Genomic DNA, 20,517 nt, shown 5'->3' on the forward strand with positions numbered 1-20,517 from the left:
TCCAAATCCCCAAAAAGCCCACAAATAAACCATATTTGGGGGACATCTTGTTTTTCTCCTTTGTGAGTGGACATAAGGGATGCAGGGAGCAGTGAAAGTTTAGCACATACCACATTATGTGGAATTCAGTTTCACAGCTAAATAGCATTGTACATTTCATACAAAATCAGAATCCAACTTTCTTTCAAGAAGTAGTAACATCTGTAATGTTGAAATACTTAAGCCCTATCATAGTCATTTCCTTTTCCTAAATCAATATATTAAACTTGCAAAACATGAATTGCACATAGAACAAATAATGTATGAAGAGCTGTTCTGTCTTTATTCATGAGATTCAACTGATCTCAAAGACATGAGGCAGAATGTTAAATCAATTCTGAAAGCAAAAGTACATTTTTATTTACATCGTGCCTATTGTGATATATCAGCACATTTGATACAACATGCTGCTTTTCTGGATGACTGAATATGAAATACAGCCACGATTTACTGGCTGAATATAGACTGAATATAACATGTATATGATGTTACACAAACTACATGGACATTATCAAACGAAAGTATTCAGAATTATGGGGCTTGTTTTTGAAAACAGTTTATACAATTACAGGATACCTGAATGTTTGATAAAATAATTTTAAAGTATTATTTCAACTAAGAGTACCAAGATTAAAAAAATTTCTATCAAAACTTTTCTGTTCAAAAAGAACAGGAACACAACTGGAAGAGACCTGCTGTGTCATTCAGCTTGTCCTGGAAGGTAGTAAAAAGATACGGATGAAAAGATTTGCATCTCAAAAACCTCTAACCTGTCTCAGAACTTGGGGTAAATAGCCAAAGAGCTTAAATACATTACCAGTGGTGTGTGCAGCAGATGGTTAGAGGCAGCTGCATGGTTAAGAAGGTATTCAAAAGAGTCTGCTAAAAGCTCTATATTTAGCAACACTCAGATACTTCAAAATCCCTAAACTTAGAAATGTATCAGCCAGATAGGCAAATCCATCTATTACTTTTCTTAAAATGTCATGGAATGACTTTCTTGCTGCTGCTGTGAGGGCCAATAAAACAGAAACCTCTTCTGACAAGTACAGTCCATCTACACTGATAATGAAGTGCAAGACTGACAAGTGGTTCAAAACTACAAAACGAATCTTAGAAAATTAAAGGTCTGGCTTCAATATTCATTTTTATACATGCAGTTCTAAAAAGACACTACATCATGGAATATCAACAGCAGTGTGTGTTGCTGAGAATAAAGCAAGCCATAAGAGAGCAGATTCTGATCTAAATTAGTTTCAGTACAGGAAAGATAATTATTGCTTTCACTCTCTTCACTGCAAGAACCATATCACAACCAGCTCATACATTAGATTATTAAATACAGATTTCTGTGTCTAATATGTAACAACTACAAAAAGTGATCCTGTTTCTTTTTATGTAGCTAGCACAGTTAAACATCACTAAAACTATGCCATCACTGTTAATGTCCTGGAAGAGAGATTATAGCTAGAGCCCTTCTCTATCCCTAAGACATGTTACAGGCTAAAAAATGGCCCAAAATGTTCCCTTTTAATGTAATTCAGAAGATGAAAACTGAAAATCATACATTTTTAACAGGGTAAAAAATGCTGAACAAATTAAAGCACTTTAAACTGCATAATCATAGGCAAATGCCACCATAACTTGGGCATCACAACAAAGACTGCAGAGTTTTAGCTTTAACTAGGATAATTGGGAAAACCGGAAAAGGGATTGAGTTTGGAGTGAAAGAGCACACATTTTTACCATCACGTATTACTGTGATTCCTCAAATATTTAAGTGCACACTCTAGCCTTCAAGTATATTACACAGTCTAATACTCTTCAATGTTTTCTAGTACCTCATCTTCAGTTGGGGTCCATTGGAATAACACCCATGAAACAAAAATATGGCAAAAAATAATGGGTTTATACCAGGTCCATTTCATTTAAGAAATACTGCTTTAAGACTTTGAATCTATTATGCAAAAACTAGTCGTTTTTTAATTAGAAGTTTCTGTAACAAAAATACTGTCTTATGAAAAAAAGTTATAAAATGAAAGTGGAACAGATTTTTGTCAATATTCCTAAGCTTAGATAACTCTAAGAGACACTGATATACCGATTTTTAAGTTAAGGCTTGAGAAAAGGAAGTTTCAGAGGGAAATACACAGAAATATGGTTGAGTTTAATATGCATCTACATTAGCTACAGGGCATAATTAAAACATAATTATGTCCCAAAGACACTTCCTCCTTAGCATCCTGAACTTCACGGACAAACCTGTAAGCACCTTGGGTTTAAAAGGTCAGGCAACATTGTTTAAAGTAAAATAAATTCTTACAAGTAAAAGGTAAAAAAGTAAGGGTTTCCTTTGTTTTTATTCCTTCTAGTGCTCATAACTTCCAATGTGTCAGTCAAAAAGCAAATTATAATACAAACTGAAGGCAAACAGTACCAAGTGAAGTTACAGATTATTCCCCTGCCAAAAGGAACTGGTGCAGCATCTACCATTGGAAGGGATCTGCATGTTTATTTATATATTTCTGTTTACATTAAGCTGTAAGTTAACAGTACCTTTTCAGTGATGGTTACATATATAGCACATGGGCAGAAATGGTGAAAAGAAAATTACTTTCATCTTACTTTCCTTAAATAAGTGGAACACCTAATCTTATATTCACATCTCATTTTTCACCATCTGACTTCTTATTTGTCAACTGGAATTATGATGTGTATTGTTTATTTAATTTGGAACCAAAAGTTTATTTAATTTGGAACCAAAAGTAAAACACACTATACGAGAGAAACAGCCACAGAACAAGTCTGTATTTTTTGTTTAGTGAAGAGGTTAGAGCAGCAATACCTACAAACTTGCACATATTTGTGTGAGGACTGTGAACAATGTAGATGTTACTGGTAAATCTCTTTGCAGCAAAGTCAGAATTTTTTATCCATCAAGAAAGCAGAAATGGTACCAACTGCTTTGTAAAACTTGTACTATAAATCATATCAGGCAGCAACATCCACAAATGCAACATGGCATGTTATTTTAATGACAGCAATTTCATACTATTATTTATATCTAAGTCCTAATAAAAATCATTATCTGATGCAAACAACTTTAAACAATTTTGATTTGATCTCACGATGCCTAATTAAACAGGAAGCACACAGCTATCTCTAGCTCTGATTAGATGAGCTAATTTTCTGCAGTCTTTCTAGAATCACTGTGTACACAAGACTAAACACAAGTAACACTGACAATGCTAATAGGGACTTCCCTCTAGCCATGGTTATATCTTTACAGGCATTGCTAATCATCTCTACTTTTGATACAGCAAGTAAGGAATCTTATCCCAGTTCCTTCCTATGATTTGGCAGAATTTAACAGGATTCTGCAAGAAGTTATTCAAGTACGATCACAGAAAGATAGAATCATTTATGTTAGAAAAGACCTTTAAGATTGAGTCCAACCGTAAACCTAGCACTGCCAAATCCACCACTAAGCCATGTCCCTAAGTACCCTCCTTCTTGGCATACAATCAAATGCAACCCCTGTGAGCGTGCTTTCTCAGTCCTCTCTGTTCCAGAATCCATTCCAGAATCCTTCCTACTGCTGTAGTCAATAGGCACACAAAACAAATTGACAAAAGCAAACCATGCAGATCAGTGTGTCAGTAACACCAACAGAACTCAGATGATCTTTCAAAATTCTGAAGCACTCCACAAGAGAAGGGAAAAGAATGCTAGCAAGCACAAGCAAATATGCACAGCACACACAAGACATGAAGGACACAAAGGACAAATTCCCACCTACAAAACACAACTTTAAGTAACAATATATGACAGCAAGAATCTTGCACAGACTTAGCACACATACTGTGATAGCCATAAAGCCAAAACCAACCTAATTTTAATGGCCATTGAAGCTTATTTCCATTCAGCTAAAGAAGGATATTATGTTTCTATGATTCTAAACTTAATGGCCAGATCACAGAGGTTTTGCAAGAAAATCCTAGTTGTCAGGCTCAGCTCCAACCATTCATATGGAACCAAATGGTGAAGAAAAATAGCTGCCCACAACATAAGTTCTCAGGATTTTCAGTTATTTACATCTAGCTCCTCACTGCTTATTAGTAAACTACTACAGCCAAAGGAAAATAAAACAAAATCTTTTTCCAGATACAACCAACAAGAATACTACTAATTCAGCTCGACTCAAATGTAACACCAGCAATCCATGCATTTATAGCTTGAAGTCATGCTTTTCATTCTCATGCCTAGTTGTATAAATTTTTACTATGAAACAAATTCACTCAAAACGCCTCTTCTGCATATTGCTTATTAAAATACAAAAGGGCCTCCAGACTATTCTCTTCAGCCAAGATCAAGGCAGCTAATTGATCTCAGGAGCCACCTGTCTTCATGTGAATATCACCTTCAAAAACAGTTATGTCCCATTTGAACAACACACCTGTTCTCCTCCAGGCTTCAATTTGTGTGGAAAATAAAACACTGAGGAAGTTGTACGAAAGGAGTAGATCTCCTGATGTTTGACTCACTGATATTAAGCTGATTTCTGGAAACTAACATGACTAACGTTTTAACTTCGTGTTCAGTGTATCACTGTCTCAGAGGCTGTTCAGTTCCTAACAACCATCTCAACATATAACTCAACATCTTGGTTGAATCACTTCACAGTTGTGCACAAATACTCTGATTTCATAGACTTGTCCTTCTTTTCTTTACCTGGCGCTTTTCTTTAGCCTTTGGGGTTAAAATTCAAATTAAATATTAATTTTTACTTCAAGCTACATGCCTAGGATGTAAGCCTTGGACCACCTACTGTCTTGAAACACCCCTAACAATTGCACATTACTATATTTTTCTTTGAACTTGCATTAAAAGAAAAGGTTTAATGCAAATTAAACAGTACGTTTGGGAATAAAAATGAGTTGTGCAAATGAAAAATGCATTTTCTTGTTTCTTCTGACAATTAAATCACTTTTAGCCTGCTATTAAAGAAATTTCAAGAGCTAACTTTGTAGAATACAAAACACATTTTGAAACATACCATAACAGTGTTTTTACTTTCTACTACGTAAGTATAACATATTCAACATATAATAATTTTATGAATGTAATGCAATTTTGCCAAAACACAACAAAAATTATTCACTCAAAATCTTTAAGACTCACTTGTTATATTTCACTATAACTAGAGTATGAAATCATAAATTCCAAATTGTCCAAGACAAATACAGATAGTAAGTGGTTCTACTGAAGCTAATTTTTACAATCATTGGTGGAAGGAAAAGATCTTTTTGATTTTATGGTAAGTTTAACACAAAAATACAATTTAATCAATAATGTGAATATCTTGACCCCTGATAACCAATGAAAGCAACAACAATATTCTTTACTATATCAACGTTTTGTTACCATGACATAGTCCTCCACTGCTACAGAATTCAGGAAATAAGATCTTACTGCTACTATATGCTGCACTTTTATTACAATTTTGTTTCATATGTCCTAGAAGAGAAAACAACATTTTCTTGAAGTTCTGTTTTAGTCTTTATACATCTCAGGAGAATTCAAACCTGGCCACCTATTTACATTACAGTACTACTGATGTAATTTTTTTTTTAAATGAAATTTTAACAGAGGAATTTCAATTTTTTCTTTATCTCTTAGATGTTAAATATTGTGGTTTGCTGTCCAAAATGTCACTCTAGCCTGCAGATTTGTTAAGTTTAAATAATTCAAGAATAAGAATAGCAGATAACATTAAATTAGAGAATTATAATTAAAAATGTAACAGAATAAAGATCCTTTTCTGATTTATTAATCGAAATGTTCCTAAAATAGTAGACAGCAATACCCAATATAAAGGGGCCAAGTAAGAAAAAAAATAAATCTAAGAGCAAAACCACCCTCAAATCTCTAAGAAATGAGACAGTAAAATACCAAAACCGAACGTAACCAACTGACTGACAGAGAAAATATTCATGAGGATTTGAGCAGGTGGAGGTTGTTTTAAAGAACCACCACATCATCCATGCATTATAAATTGCACTGGGCATAGTTGTATGTGCTTAAAAGCACTGACCTGAAGATTGCCAAGTGCCTACTTCTATTTTACTTTAGATACACAGGGCTTTGTAAAAAATATAATTGCATAGACTTACAAAGCATTAGAGCATAAACACTTCTAATTTACATCTATACATTACATTTGTTTATTCCGTACTATCTTGTCTCCCTCTAGCGGCTCGCTCTCACAAACATGTGCTTCTACCTGGATTCAGCCCAGTTTGCAGAATCACGGGGTAATTCAGGCTGGAAAGGACCTCAGGAGGTCCCTAGTCATGGAATTTCTGTTTGGCCTTGGTAGAAACATTCATCACCAGCTGTTTGCAATCAAGGTAAAGGCTCACTCTTGAATCCAGACTCAAGAATCTCCTAAGATCATTTGGAAAAGAAATCAAAAAGCCAGGAAAATAAAGTCACTGGAACTATCTCATTGGAATGTTTTTTTAACAGTCAGAGACATATTCCTTTGCATATTGATGCACTATATGGCTGTCACATTATCTGTACTCAGCTTCCACAGGATCACCATGTGTGGAAGAAACATAATATATTAATAATCTCCTGAATTTCAAAAGCTTCAATCTTAAGGGTTTGCTTCTTTACCAACAACAGACTCTGAGCAAGGTTGAATTTGAGTAAACTTTCCTTTTCCTTCTTCCAGTGAAACATCTGTCGTGAGGACCTCCACTAGCAGGAAGGGATGAAGAGGCATACTCCGACAACTAGAAAACAACCTGCTCCTTCCCATTGGTGATCAGCCATGATAGAAAACCACATGCCCTATGAAACTATAGTGAATTAATCTGGAAGACTGACTCGGGATGAGTAAGAGGCTTTGCTAGCCTGAGTGCCACCATGTCTCTGAGGGAAGAGTCCTAGAACATGGGCTAAAGAGCCATGTCTCACTTTCTGCAAGAAGTCACAAGGACAGGAAAGTTATTTTGTCACAAGGAAAATTTGGTAAATAGTAATACTTCAGTTTTGGAGAGTTACTGAATAAATAAATAAACCCCCACACTCTTGCACAGTTTTAAGATGTGCTTCAACAGCATATGCAACAATAATAAAAACTAGTGCAATATCAAACTGCAGTACCAAAGGAATTACTTTTCAACACAGAAGTGTGTAACTAGCAACTGTTACTTCTGCACAAAAAGGTAAAAAATCAGAGTACTAGAAGAGGGCATTTTGTACCACCATACATCTATTACTGCTAAGAAAAAGAACATGTATCACAAGTATATGTAGCAAAGGAAAGCAAAAAGTGATGGGCTACCTTAAAGCCTTCTGTCTGTATCAAAACCTCAGATCCAGGCTATTAACTAAACATGTAACTGAATAACACCTTAAAGAAACTGATTCTGCATTCCTTCTTTCTTTTGTTCAAAACACTGCATTATTTTTCAACTCCTCCTTTTCACGTTCACAGGCTAATCATACAAAAGTATCTGAAAACAGTAACAATTTCCACTTCAATGATCTCTGTTAGAGGACTTTATTTATAACTATGAAAGCATTTTTCAATCCGTACTCTAATTATGTAATTTATCTTGTCATCTTATTACCATTGTGTATTTTTAAATCACACTGGAGATACATCTTTCCCCTCCCTTTTTTTTTTGACAGGGTCAGGAGCTACTTTTTAAGCAAGAATAGTGAAAGATTCTATGAGAATCAGTGTCTGTTTAGAGTAAGATTACAATTTATAGAAAAAACAAAACGGTCTTAAAATAACACTGAAGTTATAAAGCCAACTGGCACAACCATTCAGTCAGAAGTAATGCATCTACTCCTATTTGGCAGCTGATCCTTTCATCTGAACAACAACAATTTACCATTTAGGCACTCTTAACCTAGCAATTTGCAGAGTAATTTTAATTGCAGTGCCTAAATTAGATAATGTTTTATTTTCCATTCTGCATTTGACCTTGTTGTGAACAAGCCAATACATGACCACTCCCCCCCCAGCCCACCAAGAGAGCATCTCCACCAGTTTCAGCACTTTCTTTGTAGGTGTTACTTGATTTTTTTTCCCACTGACTACATGGTTTCACACCTCATTCATACTTCACAGATTCCTCTCTAAAGGTAAAATATAATTTCTTTAAAACTTTCTACAGTGTTTTTATCAATAAGCCCTAAGGTATGCATGAATCAGTTACTCAGAGCACAGGAGGAGTTCTTTTTGGTGCAAATTGTCCATGTGCCTATGCTCAGCCTGGAGACCGTGCTTAGCCAGTTCGCTGCTAATGTGCTCATGGTAACTTCCTTAAAAAAAACTTCGTGCCTGCTGAAGGCTCAAGTTGTGTGCCAAGAATTCTTAGGACTGAGAATTGGCATAGATGTTGCAGCTATTAAAGACAAAAATGAACAAACAATTTTGAAATCATAACAATTTCCAGCAAATTGAACACTCCCTCTTTGCAATAAAAGGGTCAGTAGGTAATACATCATTAACCTTAATCTTTACGAAGGATCATGCATATATCTTCACAATGCTCCAGTAAAATGAAACAGTGTAATTAATTATCTCCACTCTACAGGAAAGGAACAATGGCATGAATGCCAGAAAATAAAAATGTCAAATGAAGAAAATAGCAATAAGAATTGTATTAATCTTCCTTTTTTCAGGACATTAAACATTGTATGACACTACTGTGAAAAATCACGGGCCACCAGCCTCAGTTAGAGGCATGAAAAATTAGTTTTCTTTTTTATCCCAGTTTGAAGCTGGTTATCTAGAACTTGAAAAGGACCAAAATTACATGGAAGTAACAGCTTCCTTGTGAAAAATGCAGTAACCAAACTCCTTGTTTGATTCACAATATGCTTTCTAACTCTTGAAGCTAAACACAGGATGATAAAACTTCATTTCTTTCTAGGGCCTATCAACAGAGATGCTATAGTAGGAAGTCATAACCCTGTGATTGAAAAGAGGATCCAAGGTGCATACATGTCTTCATACATGTGCATGTACATATTTGGTCAAAGCACAAGTAGGTGGAATCAGATGTGTTCTCCCAATATTTTTTGAAAACAGAAATAACAAATGTCTGTCTTTATACTGCTACTGTTATACTGTAATAGCTTGTTTTTATTCTTTCAGTTCCTTTAAGCACAAGATATGGCAACTGAAAATTCTGGATTTTCCTGAATTCAATTAGTCTTGTGAGTTGACCCTTATTGGATGTCAGGTGCCCACCCAAGTCTCTCTCTCACTCCCCTCCTCAGGTGGGCTGGGGAGAGAAAATACAACAAAGGACTCATGGGTCAAGATAAGGACAGGGAGGGATCAGCCACCAGTTACTGTCACAGGCGAAACAGACTCGACTTGGGAACACTAATTTCTTACCAATCAAATCAGAGGAGGGAAATGAGAAATAAAAATAAATCTTAAAACACCTTCCCCTCATCCCTCCTGACTTCCAGGTTTGACTTCTGGTTTTCGCTACCTCTTTCCACAGGTGGTGCAGGCAGACAGGAAATGGGAGTTCACCACACATTTCTGCCGCTCCTTCATTTTCCGGGGGAGGACTCCTTACTCTTCCCCTGCTCCAGAGTGGACTCCCTCCCACAGGAAACAGTCCTCCATGAACTTCTCCAATGTTGAATCTTCCCACAGGCTGCAGTTCTTCACAAATTGCTCCAATATAGTCTCTTCCATGGTGAGCAGTCCTTCAGGAACAGCCTGCTCCAGTGTGAGTCCCTGTGGGGTCACAAATCCTGCCAGCAAACCTGCTCCAGTGTGGGCTTCTCTCTCCATGGGGCCACAGGTCCTGCCAGGAGCCTGTTCCAGCATGGGCTCCCTACTGGGTCATAGCCTGTTTCAGGCATCCCTCTGCTCTGGCATGAGGTCCTCCATGGGCTGCAGGAGGATCTCTTTTCCACCTTGGTCCTCCATGGGCTGCAGGGGCACAGCTGCCTCACCATGGGCTACACCATGGGCTGCAGGGGAATCTCAGCTCCGACACCTGGTGCACCTCCTCCTCCTCCTTTTGCACTGACCTTGGTGTCTGCAGAGCTGTGTTGCTCTCACGTATTCTCACTCTCCTCTCTCTGGCTGAAGCTGCTATTGTGAAGGTGTTGTTTTCCCCCCCTTTCTTGAACATCTTATTCCAGAGGTACTACCCAGCACTCCTGATGGGCTCAGCCCTGGCCAGCAGCAGGTCCCTCTTGGAGCCAGCTGGCATTGGCTCTGTTGGACAATGGGGGAAGCTTCTGGCAGCTTCTTGCAGAACCTAACCCTGTAGCCCCATCCACTACCAAAACCTGGCCACATAAACCCAATACAACTAGTAATCAATTGGCATTCCACTTCAAAATGTATTGCCACTCTTCAGAGATGTTCTTAAGACCTTTGGAAAAAAATGCATTTTTGAGGGTTTTTTTTTTAAATAAACTACCTATCTCCTTTTAAATCGTATCACACTTAAGAAACTAGATAAACAGAGGTTTAGATTCTTATCCAATTCATAGCTTTAAACCCCTTTCTCCTTCCCAAAAAATTTGCAGACATGTTGATCTATCTTCTGGGTCTCGAAAGAAGCATACCTACCAGAATTCATTTTAGCTGACTTTATTTTTTGCCCTGTATCTTGTATAAATAGCCATGGCCCAGAGAACCTGAGGTAACAAAAGATTGTCTACCAAGCACTCCAAAATATTTCACAGTACTCCAGAAGGCTGAGATCTCACAATATTAAATATGAAGTATCACACTCCACCCAAAACTGAGATATGGTCTGAAACTGTGCTCTAACACATACCACAGGCCAGGCAGAGAAGGATGAGAGAGGAAGCCTTCTTCATTGTACCTGAGCTGTTCAAGATAAGGAGCAGTTCACAGTCCTCCAAAAATTAGACATTACATCTTCCTCACCCACAACACTCTCAAAAATATTGGCAAGAGTGAGACTAATGACTAACATATCAGTTATACCTCCCATTGCACTGAATAGTATTTCTCACTGTTTCCTTGAACATATTCTTCTGACTTCTGTCCCCAGCTGCTTCTTTCATTCTTCAACTGTAAATTTGCTGAGGCAAGACTACTTCACACAGAGCTGTCCAATTAGTATTTTTTTAATAAACAACAAAAAAGGCTAACCTTTTCTTTCAGATAGTACTGGTTTTGGTCACTTGTGAATTAATTTAGTTACATAGTACCTGTATTTTGTAAAGGACACTTGTTTCTTAGTAGGACGGTTTTTCTAGTCTTCATCTATAAAAAGCCTCTTTATGGCTTGCCTTTTTTACCCATAGTTCAGGTGAATACCCAACAAAATGACTAAAATCACAAGCAAAGAGAGCAAAAAAAAAACTTCCCACCTTTAAAATACATTACTGTACCTTTTGCCCAATTATCTCCTTCAAAAAGCACCTACTTAAATCTGTAGCACAATGTACGCATTAACTACATCTCCACATTCACATATTGAGGTAAGTTTGAGATACTTTCATTAGTTGAATTACCTTATCTGCATCCACTTTTCCTCTGATAAATTCTTTCTTCCAAAATTCCAGTGCCTGCTCCAGAGTCAGGCCAATGCCTTTTAGGAAGAGTCCGTACTGCATCCGGCCTCCGTGACGGAGGTGGTGGCTGTCCCGGAGGGCTCTGTGCAACTGCCGCATGCAGAGAGGGAATGACTTCACAGAGAGCTGACAAGAGAAGAATTTCTGTTTAAGCCATACTGATCATTTAATTTGTAGGATATATGTTTACTGTGATTATTAATTAGCTCCATTTGAAAATGCCAATGGCTGGAAGAAAAGATGCATGTACAGAGAGCCTTGGGACTGAATTCATAACACAAGTAAGTCCATAAACTATCCAATTCAATAACCATCTCAAGAACAAAATCCAGAGGACAGAGTAATACAGGTGGCAGTATCAGATTGCCTCCAGCTACAAAGTAACACAGGTTTAATTGCTATCAGGAAAAATATATCCACACTTGCATTACAATATTTCTTGACTCTGCTTTATTTTAGCATCTGGAATGGCGAAGCAGCCTTTGATAGAGTTTTGGGGGACTGGGGAAGGGGAGGGGATTTTCATTCACTGCCAGAGAAACACTATCATGGTTAAGATGGACACTGAAAACACACAATTCCTAAAATTCAGATAAAGGAGTTATGTTTTTAATCGTCTCTATACAATTCATGCATGGTGTTTTACATCCCATGTTTTACTTCCATTTTATTTACTTCCTTGTTTTCAAAACCCCTCCTGTAAGTCAAAAATCAAAAAACAGCATTGAAAAGACTAATACTGCAACACAGTAATCATAAACTAAACATCATAGTTTGCAAGATTGTTAAATAAGAAAATTTTGTTAAATTCTGCTTATAATTATGTTAGATATTTGTGAAAGTACACAAAATTAAACAGCAAATTAAGCATTTCACTCTGAGTGAACTTCACTCTGAGTCTGAATCCTGATTAGATGCATTTTCAGTTAATTCTGCTCCATTTTGAACTTTAATGCTGTTTCATTCAACAGTGACAAAGCCAATATGAATAAAAAGAAGATAAAGGCTTTCTATTTTGTTTGTACATACAGTACTTGAATTTAAGAAGTTATACTTCAACATCCTATATAACTCCAATATCCTATATAGCTCCAGAAACACAACTTACAGCATCGATTTGCTCTAGAGAAATTTTTCCAGTGTTCTTTTGGATGCTGTAATCTGGGCCAACATAAGAATGGCTGAAAAACAAAGCAAACATCATTTAAAGCAGTTCCAAAATATTTTTAAGTTTACAAATTTAGAAAGAAAATAATTTATCAGTTGTGGGCTGCAAATATTTCATATCAGGCAAAAACACGAAACCAAGTAACTAGGACTCAAAAAGCCAACATTAGAGCAAATACAGCAAAGAAACCCTCTCTCCCTTTATCAGAAAGGAGAAGTGAGGGGTCATACAGGAATACACAGAATAAAGTGTAGCACTTGGTATTGTAATTTAGCAAAATGTGGTTTTTTCTGGAGTTAAACTCTGCATGCCTTCAAAAGACTTAAGATATAATCCTTGTAAATTAGTTACAAAATCCCTCTTGGACAAAGAAATTTTTGCTCACCCGCACTTTACAACCTGCTTTTTGGACCAATAATCTGTATCCAAAGTCCCTGTTTACTTTATTGCCTGTAATACTGTACTGTCAACTTTTGAGTTTGGTTGGGTTCTGGTGTAAGCATTTCCCCAGGCCTGTTCTGCAGCCCTGCATATATCTTCATTCAAGAAGTCTCAATATTTAAAAGTAAAAGCTGGGCATTAGATGCTTGTATTTGATTTGAAATTACTTGGGTGACAATGTCTGTGTGACTGTCTCTGCTGTAGTGTAGGGTTACCTGAACTTAGCTCAGCTTTCAAAGGTAGCTTCTTTGCAGTATGAGTGAAAGATGAGACAGCACATGTAAATAAATTCCTGTGCTACTCTGGCTAGGACTTAAACTGTATTGATATGTCAGTAATGCAGGAAAGGCCATCCCAGACTTACTGTTACTCTTCAGTTTTTGAGTTTTTAATTTTTCCCCACAGTAGTTTGTCCTTCAAACAGTTGTAGGTTGCTACCTGAAGCTTCTTTTTCACCAGACTAAACTAAGTCAACTCAGCTTCTCCCTACAGTTCACATATAGACCCAGTCCTACAGCAGGATGATGGGATTACATACAACGGGTTTTGTCCATCTGAAATTACTCCTGCTGAGTATTTTAAACAGTAGAGTGTTAACAAGCCTGTACACTCCATAAAAAGCAGGAGCTGCACAAGTGTTCTTCTCACACATTTAGATATTAAGTTTCCATCTCTTTTGTTAGTTTCAGCAAGTTAAATCTCTTTTAGCCTACTGTGAGCATGTGAAATCCCTAAACACAATCTTGCATCAAATACTTTAACATTATTACTAAAAATGTTTTCTTTTTTTTTGGTCCAGTACAAATGGTACTAGAAAGCACCAACGAAACAGAATAGAATAAAAAGAGTACTAAGTAACAGAAAAAATACATATTTAGTCTAAAACTAGTTGCAAAATATATTTCCTTTAAAAAAAATAATGGGCATGGGTTAAAATATCTATGAAGACATAATCCACAGTAAAATCACCTTTTCAGAGGACTTGCTAATTTGTAAGTCACAAGCAAACATGAATAGATGCCAAAGCATGTGTGGGGCATTAACAACTAAACAATGCTCTATAACCATCAATTGTAAGACCTTTTCATTAATTTCTAAGCTTTTGCTTCCCTGACAGAGGTCTATTGACATATGCCAAAAGTAAAATACTGCTCTACATATTCAGATAATGAAGGTAGAAGAAAGTCTACAACTAGCTAATATTCTCCTTTCTCAAGAGCAAGATGAAGCAAAAGGAATCACAGATTCACAGAAATAAATAACAAAGATGACGTATTTGGTCACCTGTCTGTTCACTGCCAGAGGCTGCTTTTCAAATTGCAAGATCTGATATATTCTGTTCATTTTAAAAAACTTCCAAAAAAGGCAACTTGGAAGCATTTGTATAATTTTTTCAGTTGGTGACAAACCAGAAACAGTCCCTCAATTTTCACAAAAGCAAATGGAAGTGATTTACCAGTTGTATAACATACATACGCAAGGTAACATAAGAATGTACAAGAAATACCAGTTAGCATAAATGTGGGGTACAGTATCCCTGTTAAAGTAGCTTTTTTGGGAACCTTTCCTTTTTCCATATTTAAAAAAAAGCACAGACAGGACTGATTACTGTGAGATACCCGAGGACTGTTCCACTTACATAGATGCAGAGTATATATCAAAAGAAATTTTCAATTTCTTAGTGATTACTCCTAGAGAGCACAGTTTATGAAAAGCTAACTTAATTGCTCTTGATCTTCAAATGGAGAAAGGTATACCACTGAGCTGCATTTTTTACAGTCCCAGTAAGATGTAGGGTAATAAAATCATGGAATGTTATTGGCATTCAGAAGTATCCCCAGCTATGTAACAGTAACAATAACACTGCAATCCTTGTTTTCATTCCTTGCTCTTGAACAAAGTTTAATCGTATGTAAATAAGCAGAGATACCATGAAAGCTATTTTTTCTATTCTGATTTACACTAAAAACAACAAAACATAAAACTCTTCCTATATAATAAAAATTATGAGATTTTTAAAAGTCAAAATAAAATGTCAGGTTTTGGGAACAGATAGCTCAAGCAGTACAGCACCATAGAAAATAAGGAGCATGATCTAGCAAACTAGATCTGCATCCCAATTCCCCATGCAGTACTGCCATGACAGAGCCTCAACACTTCCATTTTTAATTAACCCAACATCATTTCAATGATCTTAATGCTAAGCTGTATGTGTTCAAAAACCGCATTCGTTACTGACATCCAATATTTAAGTAAATTTCTATCCTTAAAGACATTAAAAATTCGACAAAAATAAACACCTGAGCAACCTGATCTAACCAGATCTGCATTAAGCATGGGCTAGATTAAATCATCTCAAGAGGTTCACTTCAAGTTAAATTATTCCACGATTCTAAACCAGCTCGCTCTAATTGTATGGACCTTGTCCTTTTGCATACTACCATAGTAGGAAAAGTCTCCCATATAAAGTGATAAAAAGCAATCATGTATGTAAGAAAGAGACCTATGCTTAGCCTTTCCTAAAAATAAAGTAGAAAGCTTACATACATATCTATACACACGCATACACATATATATCTGCACACACACACTCATACTACTAAGAGGGAGGCATATTATTTATTCTAATGGTTCACACTTTCAGCAATCTACTTAGGTCCATTAAAAAAACAAATTAGTACTCCATTCATCAATGACAGCAAAATCTCCCAAAAAGAGCAGAGAGCATAGAATATTTGCAACAAGGAAGGCCCATGCTCTGAGCACTGTAATTTGGAATCTGTTTTGTTCATAAAGAAGCTTAATAACCTTGCACTTGCTATTGAAAAAAAAAACTTTATAAAAGCTACAACTATTTTTTGTTACTTAGAAGCAACACTAGTTCTATAAATTATGTTCCACGTCATTTACAAAGGGAATTAAGTTGAAGGGTTACTTTTGGGGTTTTTTTTCCAGTCAAAGCCAATCACACAGGTGAGGTCTGTAAAAAACCTGTACCTAAGGCATTCTACCAAAACAATTACTTTAATCTGCATGAAGGAACACACTCATGTTTTCACTTCATACTACCTGAGATGACTAAGCAGAGGTTGAAGTCTCTCATCAGACTGTATGGAAGGTAGTGATCGTGCTGTCAGCTGGAAGAAAAAAGGAGTACAATCAATAAAATATTAGCTTAAAAAACTTGGTAACACAAGGCAGGATTATGTTAGAAGTCACACTGTGTTGTTACAACTTTATACAACATTGGGTAAGACGTAATTTCTCCTATTAAAAATAATGAAGCACAGCCTTCCAGAATCTGAAGCTAGCAGAAATATTCACAAGTTAACAAAGAGTGAAAAATAATTTTTCTAAAATTACAATGCTATTAGAATTAAATAGCAAGACTTCATTGAAAGTGGTGTATGTTTTCCAAACGTATTTGAACTAGAAGTCATATTGTGCCTAGACAGCCTTCTACAAGTGTAAATATAATACATGAAGCCACATTATACATAATTTACACAGTATCTAGCACCATGGGACTTATATAAACATGCCTCTGTGTACAGTTTTTTTTAAATGGGCATAACCTGTTTTGAAATTTGGTTGTTTTAAAATAAACACTTTTTTTTTCTTATAACTCATATGACTAGTTAAAACATTCAATTTTTCTGCATAAATAAACCTAGCAATCTATAGATCAACAAATACATGTCACACTATTGTGGAATACTAATTAACTGGTGTATTAACTAAAATAATTGGAAAAACATATGTATTAAATTTGCTTAGTATCTGTATATAAGGTAGCTACCTTCACCTATAAAAGCTACAAACATAGCACTGTTGATCATTCTGACATACATCTAACAAAATATTGAACATAACATGCATTTCATGATTCTGTGGCTGTATTTTGAAAACTAACTATGAACAAATTAGAAATTTTGAGATATTTCACACTGTATAAATAAGCATCAAGTACTTAAGTATTTTACAAGTAACTCAAAAATAAAATGCATTAAAAATATGTAATTCCTGAAAGACCCCCCCATTCATTACATCCATTCCATAACCTTTGCTGCTAGGCAGAAGTCGGACTAGAATCAAATTTGAAACTTGCACCTCAAGCTCACAATACCATGCCCCAGCTAAATGAGAGGAGGTTCGAAGCAGCTGTCTGCCAAGGGAAGTTGAAGCTACTGAACACAGGGACAGCAGCAAAGGAGGAAGGGGCCATTTCTGCTGCTGAGGGAGCCCTGGACTGCAGCAATCACTGTCTCACAATGTGGCTCTTCTCAGTCCCAGGTAACCCAAATGTACTCATCCAATCTGACTGCTGCAGGAAAGGTTAACCTGGCACTCTCAGCAACCCATTCATCTTCCTTTTAAAAAAGGCAGCTATCTCAGCAATAAAGCATGATCCACATTCCCTTGTTTTATGGAGCTAGATTGAGATGCATATGATATACTAGAACTTCAGTAAACCCTGCATTTACTCAGAAGGTTTTTTTTAATTAAAAAAACCCCTCATTTTCCTACCACTGAGTTTTAAAGGCCGATATAAGGATTGTTCTATATTCATGTCCCCTATAAAGTAACCCTCTAATTTTGTTTTTAACACAACCAGAAAATCAGAAACTAATTCTGAAAAGAACGTGGAAGCCTTCTAAACACCAAGTTACTCCACAAGTTATCAGAACAAAGACTGAATCACCCGAAATACCATCTCCTTCTTTTTCCATTAATTACTTAAGAGATACAGAAAACAGTATTTGTGTGCACACTCAAATACAGATACAATTTTACATAACACAAGCATATGGTATTTTTCTCTATGCAGTACTTGAAATATTGCATTTAAGCAGAAAAAAACAATGCATTTATGACAGGACGTTTATGAAAGTCTGACTGGACAGTGATGTAAGCAGCAAAAAAAAAAAAAGTAACATTCAAAACCTGAAAAAGTATCAACATTATTATCAAAGTTATATATACAATAAAGTACGTTTCTGTGTAAACACTATCAATTAACAGAAACACTGGTTTAAAACTCATTTAGGAGACTTGTAGTAATTGAGGCAGAACCAAGACCTAGTGATCTTTAACGAAGATTTTACTTGACATCGCAATGAAGAATATGGAAGAGGTGGTCTGTGCTGGCTGTTTCAGGATCCACCATTAAAGGGCAGAAAAACATAATCCCTTGAAGTCAAAGGAGAATCCACATGGCCAATATTTTTCTGAATCTGCAAATCTTAGGAGCAAAATGACTCCCCATTTTCCTCTATTATGTTGCCTGGACAAGGTAATGTTCTCTACACACCATAGTGTTGTGAAAATAAGATCTAACACTTTTCAAATCTTAGAACAAACACTTTGTCCAGTTATTTCAAATGTTTATTTTCTGGAAGATGCGGAATCCTCGTAACACTGCTCTTTTCTATCTAACACCCAGGATAGCTTTCCTTAAACATAGTTGAGGAGACCTCATCAAAATATTTGAACAACTTTAATTGAAAGAGCACATTTTCCTTCAGCTTGCCTGGATTATAAAAATAAAAGGTAGCATTTTCAAGTATAAAGTTTCTCCTTATAACCTTATGTTTTTTCTAACAGAGCCAGAGTGTAAATAAAAGCAGCTTTTACAAAGGTCATGGTAAATTAACACTAGTGTTTTTAAACAGCTAAGAATTTTAGGAGCTTTCTCAACAGCATTTTTCTAGAAGATGATCCCTATCACACATTCCAAATTGAGACTTTGAAGACTTTTTTCAACCACTCTGAAATAAAACATAGACAAATTCCTGCAAGCACAGCCTTGCCTTCACCTCTATATGGTACTCAACATAAAAATCATCATACCAGGGAAAAAAAGGCAAAAAGATGACATTTGATATTTTAGATATATGAAAGATATCAAAATGTTGTCAAATAAAGAGCATAGCTCCAAACTTTAATCATGTTGAAGCAGTTCAATTTACAGAGAACATAAAACACTGCTGACTTAAGATAATTCAAGTCCTGAGGCCTGGATCATCAGAGGAGGGGGCAGAGTGAGCAGCAGACAAGGACACACAGACAGAGCTAAACTGAGATGGTGACCTTATAACCTCAAGTTCAGCAATAAGACTGAGGGGTAATTTTTCCAGAGCTCCCATTGCTCAAGACCTGGCTGGACATCAGTCTGCTGCTGGTAAGCATTGCTTGTGGGGTTTTTTGTTTTGGTTTCCTTTCTCGTGTAATAAACTGTTTTTACCTCATTTCACTCCTCTCACTGGTCACAAGACTGAAGAGATCAGTGTCTGCCCCTCGACTTCCTCTCACGAGGATGCTGAGGACCGCAATGAGGTCTCCCCTCAGTCTCCTCTTCTCCAGGCTGAACAGACCAAGTGACCTCAGCCACTCCTCATACAGCTTCCCCTCAAGGCCCTTCACCATCCTTGTGGCCTCCTTTGGACACTTTCTAACAGTACTTAATATCTGTCTTATATTGTGGCACCTAAAACTGCACACAATATTCAAGGTGAGGCTGCCCCAGGGCAGAGCAGAGCAGGACAATCCCCTCCCTTGCCCAGCTGGCGATGCTGTGCCTGATGCCCCCCAGGACAGGGTTGGCCCTCCTGGCTGCCAGGGCACTGCTCACTCATATTTGTCTTTCCATCATCCAGGACCCCCAGGTCCCTTTGCACAGTGCTGCTCTCCAGCCTCTCATTCCCCAGTCTGTGCACACAACTAGGGCTACCCAATCCCAGGTGCAGAATCTGTCGCTTTCCCTTGTTAAACTTCATATGGTTGGTGATTGCCCAGCCCTCTAATTTGTCAAGGTCTCTCTGCAGGGCCTGTTCACAACTTACTGCCTGACCTATCTGTGCCCAAAAAAATGCACTATAGTCTATTTGTTCCCATTAAATGCATCACTCAGTTGAGTATGAGCCCTCACAGTAGCAAAGTGCAAGAGGGAAAGAAGGTAAAAGCTAAATGGAAACAAAGATATGAGTAAAATATGACATCATGGTAGCACCTGCAACACCTCTAAAGGAATGGTATACAATTAAAAATTATCTTTTGTGGAATGAAATAAAGTTACTTTCTGCTCTGCTAATCCAACACCACTTCAGGTAAAGTGCCTTTTTCTTGAGCTTTTTGAAAGAGATAGGTATACATATATATATATATATATATAGCTATCTATACATAGATATCTATGTATATATACATAGATATATATCTCGCTAAAGGTTATATATATATATAACCTTTAGCGATAGCTA

At 36.6% G+C, this 20,517-nt stretch overlaps 1 protein-coding gene across 1 annotated transcript in view; it reads right to left on the minus strand.

Moving 5' to 3' along the window:
- Window positions 1-20,517, minus strand: part of PRIM2 (primase (DNA) subunit 2) — a 97,334-nt gene that overhangs the window by 22,433 nt on the left and 54,384 nt on the right. The window contains exons 8-10 of the mRNA XM_008637662.2: window positions 16,328-16,395; window positions 12,758-12,830; window positions 11,590-11,775 (exon numbers count right to left, since the gene is read on the minus strand). Coding sequence (XP_008635884.1) covers window positions 11,590-11,775; window positions 12,758-12,830; window positions 16,328-16,395 — 327 coding nt within the window. The remainder of the gene's footprint in view (window positions 1-11,589; window positions 11,776-12,757; window positions 12,831-16,327; window positions 16,396-20,517) is intronic.

This window comes from Corvus brachyrhynchos, unplaced genomic scaffold (genome assembly GCF_000691975.1).
Source record: "Corvus brachyrhynchos isolate BGI_N302 unplaced genomic scaffold, ASM69197v1 scaffold136, whole genome shotgun sequence".
NCBI classification, from domain to species: domain Eukaryota; kingdom Metazoa; phylum Chordata; class Aves; order Passeriformes; family Corvidae; genus Corvus; species Corvus brachyrhynchos.